This window comes from Phlebotomus argentipes, unplaced genomic scaffold (genome assembly GCF_947086385.1).
Source record: "Phlebotomus argentipes unplaced genomic scaffold, Phlebotomus argentipes genome assembly contig_15, whole genome shotgun sequence".
Lineage (NCBI taxonomy): Eukaryota > Metazoa > Arthropoda > Insecta > Diptera > Psychodidae > Phlebotomus > Phlebotomus argentipes.
Genome location: NW_026776181.1, coordinates 4,369,019 through 4,374,426, shown reverse-complemented (window position 1 = coordinate 4,374,426; position 5,408 = coordinate 4,369,019). Strand labels below are relative to the sequence as shown.

General features: G+C 48.3%; 1 protein-coding gene across 1 annotated transcript; it reads left to right on the top strand.

Annotated features, from left to right (window-relative positions):
* Nucleotides 1–249: 249 nt before the first annotated feature.
* LOC132262029 (protein escargot-like) lies at nt 250–2,039 on the top strand. The gene is made up of 2 exons (XM_059761146.1): nt 250–623; nt 708–2,039. Exons 1-2 carry the CDS (start codon nt 530–532, stop codon nt 1,997–1,999), a joined length of 1,386 nt encoding a protein of 461 aa, XP_059617129.1. The 5' UTR covers nt 250–529; the 3' UTR covers nt 2,000–2,039.
* Nucleotides 2,040–5,408: the final 3,369 nt, after the last annotated feature.

The window sequence follows — 5,408 nt, the reverse complement described above, 5'->3', positions numbered from 1 at the left end:
ACTACCTCATCGCCTTCCCCATATTGCACTGAACGCTCTAACACACACCTGTCTGTCCCACCAGGCCTACCAGTCGGAGTTCCGCCTTTTCAGGTTCCAGTCGAAGGGGGAACATGCTTGCCGGACGCCGATTGGCCAGGTGGCACGTGCGCCAGTGCCAGGTGCCGCATGGAGGGGATGGCGGTATATAAGGAGGGCACCAACACCAAATCCGGCATTCAAGGCTCGACGCCTCATGTGAGAAGTTGCCTCAGAGCTCCGCTCTCTTTTGTGTTTTATTTTTGTGTTTATTTCTCTTTGAGTTGGTGTTCTCCAAATCGCACTCGAGACCTTTTTTCCATATCCCATCAAGTGTTGAGTTGTGAGAGAGAGAGACAGTTTCGTGCTCTGTGCCGATCAGACGACAGAGTGTTAATCAGTTGTCGCAGCAATTATAGACATTTTGCCCAGCGTGAGCTTGCAATTACGGCAATTAAGACATTTTTGCGGAGGAAAGAGGATTTCTGTGTTGTGTTGCCGAAGAGGAATTATGCCAACGTCCATCATGCAGAAGAATTACAGTCACTGTCCACTGAAGAAGCGGCCGGTTCACATCGTCCGCGAGGAGGTGATAAAGCAGGAAGGTATTCTCAGTGCACACTTCTCGGGTTCTGCAGAGTTCTCAGAAAAGGCCAAAATCACCAGCCGCCCCTTGTCCATTGCTGCAGAACACGATTCAGACGAGCCTGAGAACTTGAGTACAAAGCCCGAGGACTTGTCCAAGAGTGGCAAGTACCCGAAGAAGCCCACCACTCCGGTGTCAAGGAGTCCCTCGCCACAGAGGCACAATGTGGCCATTCCGACACCACAGTACCCAAGTGTGCCCCTGAACTACCACGCGCCCATCAAGTCAGACGCCCTAAACTACGCGAGTCCCACCAACTGGCACAAGCCCGTATCCTCGCCGGGCCCAGCGGCCTATCCGGCGTATCTTCCGCTACCCGGATACGTCCTGCCCTTCCCGGGGGATCACTACGGAAGCATCTACCCTCACCATCCGCCATCGCCCGCGAGATCCGACCAGCTCTCGCCCTACGCCCAGAGGGACTCCTCTGTTTCACCACCCGCTCATGGATTCCTGGCCGCGAGGACACCTCGAGACGCCTCCCTCTCGCCGCCGATCCTCATGCAGCCCTACGCCACGGATCTGCGCAGGATTCACAACAACAACAATAACGTAATCAAGTCCGAGCATTACGGCCACCACCGCTTCATGCCCTACCATCTGGGCCACCACCAGTCGCTGATGATGCCCGTGGATCACTCCTCCCTGTCGCCCACATCGAGCCACGCATCGTACAACTCCCTGATGTCCTCCAGGAGGTCAACTTCGCCATCCTCGAGCGCCTCGACTCCTGAGGACCTCTCCTCTGGCCACCCGCTGCGCCCGCTGGCCGAGAAGTCCTCCTCAAGTGCCAATATCCAGAAAGTGAAGAAAGACAGTGAGAAATCAAGTGCAAACGGTGCTCCGCGGTATCAGTGTCCGGACTGTGGCAAGTCCTACTCCACCTTCTCCGGCCTGTCCAAGCACCAGCAATTCCACTGTCCGGCCGCCGAGGGCAACCAGGCCAAGAAGTCCTTCAGCTGCAAGAACTGTGACAAAGTGTACGTGAGTCTGGGCGCTCTCAAGATGCACATCCGCACGCACACGCTGCCCTGCAAGTGCCACATCTGTGGCAAGGCCTTCTCGCGACCATGGCTGCTACAGGGACACATCAGGACACACACTGGGGAGAAGCCCTTCAATTGCCAGCACTGTCAGCGCGCCTTCGCCGATCGCTCGAATCTGCGCGCCCACTTGCAGACGCACTCTGACATCAAGAAGTACTCCTGCTCATCGTGCAGCAAGACGTTCAGTCGCATGTCTCTGCTCACGAAGCACACAGACGGCGGGTGTCCCGGACTCCAGATGACCAGCCCCGGATTCACGCTGCCCACCAAGGACATCAGTGTATACTGAGGGCAGCTACCGGCGCCCCGCCAACCAAGACTGATCTCTGACCACCGAGCACATGTGTAAGCACTGATCAACCCCCCGAAGCCCTGTAGATTTACCCTTTGCTATTAATTTTTTGCATTTCTGCATCCCACTTATGATTGTATAGACGCTCATGTCAAACCGCTTTGAGGATTTTTTAATTTATTGTCATTCCCTAGGCTAGATCTCGTATCATTTCTCTTATGTATTTTTATTTGTGTACTTTGACTTAAGGGCGACAAGAAGTTTACCAAAAATTAGTCTCTAGGTGTGCTTCCGCGACACGATCGCGATCGCGGGAGAAAACTAGTCAATTATGAGCACGGTACTTGATTTTTTTATCTATCGATCTCAAGACACAACATCCCAAAATTCAATACACACACTTTTTGCCGCGCATTTAATAAATTTTGAGAGGAAATATGCGCTCAATTGCGATCGAGCTCCCCCAAAAGTTGTGCCTTACAAAAAAAAGAAAGATAAAACGAAAAAGAATCGAAAAGACAGCCAACAATAGCTTAAAGAAAACGATCGCGCAAGTTAAGAATAAGAATGTAAAAAGCAAGTAGAGTGTAAGAGATCATGTAAAAAAGAGAACAGTGTAAATAGATGTAGAACGTACGAGCAGATTATTTAATATATTATTATATATTTTCTCTGTAAACACAACCACTACGAAGTTAAGGAAGAGTACCCCGTATAATTACATTGTATAAGGAGGAATGTTTATTTTTGCAAAAAATAAACGAAATTACAATAATATCACATTGAAGAAAACTGTGTTTCTCACTCATCGCATCGCGGGAAGATGATCGGCAGAAAGGAGGCTCGGAGGAGACAAGATGAGAGCGCGCGTCCGAAAGATTTCAGGCCTGGAAAGACACATCATTCAGCAAGATGAGAAATGAGGAAGAAGAACTGTGCGCGGAGAGAATTATGGGCTGCGTGGTGCGTTGGTTTGAAAGCCATTTAGCAGAAATTACATTGACGATCATGGCTTGTACCTGCGCTCATCTCATTTAGCATGATCACATTTCTCTTCCCTCAAAAAGCCACACAATTCAGCGTGTGTTGGCGGACACGGCAACAGGGTAATCTTCAATTGCGCGTACCAATTTGCGCTGGTGATGCAGGTCCAGGTGAGTCGGAGTCACCAAATGGGAATACGCTGTTCAGGTAGCTTTTCCTCCCGACTCTCTCGCCTTGCCGTCTTTTGATAGAAATGCGTGGTTAACGTTATTTTTAATCTCTCAGCCGTCCAAAACTAAGGTGTGCCCCGTGCTTGTGCATAAAGTATGATTCATAGCGTATAATGAACAGACTTTATGTTCGCATTCAACGCAACCAATTTTTTTTCCTCTCTTTCTCTCGCTGCTTTATTGTATTAATATTCCACAACATCCACTGGAGTCATTGAGAGTATATCGCCCAGGAGAATAGAGATCTTGCAAGTGGATTTACAACCGAAATGCATCAATCCTGGGCTCTTGCTAAATGTCCACTGTGCACTTTTCGCTGGCGAAAGACTTGAATATGGCGCTAATTTCACAGACAGAAAATCATGTGGTAAGTAATAAAGCTGGTGAGACGCTATATTTTCGGTTAAGTCTTGTCAAAAGCACCGTGACAGAGATCAAAGAACATCTTGTTATTGTGGCATGGCAAAGAGTGTCTCTGGTGCAGCACAAAAAGAGTGGATGCAGAGGAGAAAAGACATTTGCACAGCGTGAAAAGTGGTGCGCGGTTCGTCGCTTGATTCAGGTCTTTCGTTTTGAATATGCAATTTGATGTGGTCGTTATCTTGACCTTCCAGCACCGCGATTGCAAACGAGCATTAGCCAGAGAGAATGGGCATCAATTTAATCATCATTATCATCAGTGCAAATTTACACGGATCTTCGGCATATAATATCAATGTAATACCTACTCATTGTGCACCTCGCACTCTGTTAAACGCCGTTATTTAATTCAATTTAGTATGCAAATCAGGTAAATTGTCTCAGCCACCTGTCGTGTTGGGTGTCACTTAATCGAAATGATTATTTATTTTGCGAATTTCCACTGCGCGCCTCCAGTTATCTTATTTATGAGCGCATTCACATGCCGAAAGGGCATTCTCGGGGCCGCGGAAGTGACAATGGTCAGAAGATGGCACGCAAGTCATGTCTCGCTCGCCACGGAGTGTGCTCGACTCAGCGGCCAACGCATCTAATTTCTGGCCCTCCCGCAACACCAGGAAGATCAGCCGCGAGGTATGATTAATGGTGACACCGTGACTGTGCACAGGACTCCGACTGCATCTCATCTTTAATTACCGACTATCGATTTCACATTGCATCTCCATATCGATTGCATAGTTCAACGTCTCGCGAGACACATGCTCAATGCGCAGTGACTAATGGCTTTTTACAGCAATTAAAACACAATTTCCCTGATTACCATCGCATATGGCTCAAGGATGCCCATCAGGTCCTTGCCAGGATAACCTGTGACTCCGCCGACGCGCTGCGGCCACAGATGGTGCGACTGAGCTCTCGGCTTTTCTGATAAATCATTCCCTCTGGACCACAAACTTGGGCGGCAACTCAGGAGGAAATTGGACGAAGGATACGAACAGGAATTTAATTTATTGGGATCTGAGAAAACCACAAGGCAAACGGTTAAAACGACAGAGACTCGCAGCATTCAGGTGCCAAAAGGTTGATTTCAGACGAAAGTTACCCCTAAATTTGGTGGTTTCAGGGTCACTAAAAGCAATTTTGAACCATAATTTGAACATAAAAGCAATGTCTATGAACAGTCGTACATATTGTAGGGATTCTTACCTCAATTTCTCATGATCTCAGCAATTCCCGTAAACTTACTTATGTGATCAATCAAACAATTGAAGCTATAAAGAATTTTATTGGAGGAAATCTTCAGAATGATTCTCGCCGAGAAGGCCACACTGCCTACCGTTTCGCCTTATGCGAAGTGTGAGTCTCTCATTCTCATTTCCGCCCAGACATTTTGGGCGAAAAAGAAGCCATTCCTCAGCGCGCAGAGTCCGCGAGAGCCCAACACCGGTAGCCGGAGCGTCAGAGGTGAGCTGTAAAGCTCTAAATGCCAGGGATTAATTTCATTTTGGCTCTTTTTCCTCGTGCCACTCGATCAATATCTCGCTCTCTGTAGCAATTTGCATTCATTTTATATTGGCCACCACCTTTTAGTCCATTGTGATCTCAGGAGATTCGCGTCGTGAAATTTTTGCACAGATCGCGCGAGGTTTTACGATCCGCGCCAGCGGGGAGTGGGATTGCATGGAGATAATTTTATGATTATCGTGAAGAAATCTCCAGTGATAAACACCCACGTCAGTGGGAATTTCAGGCCTCTCCAGCGCTCTCATGGG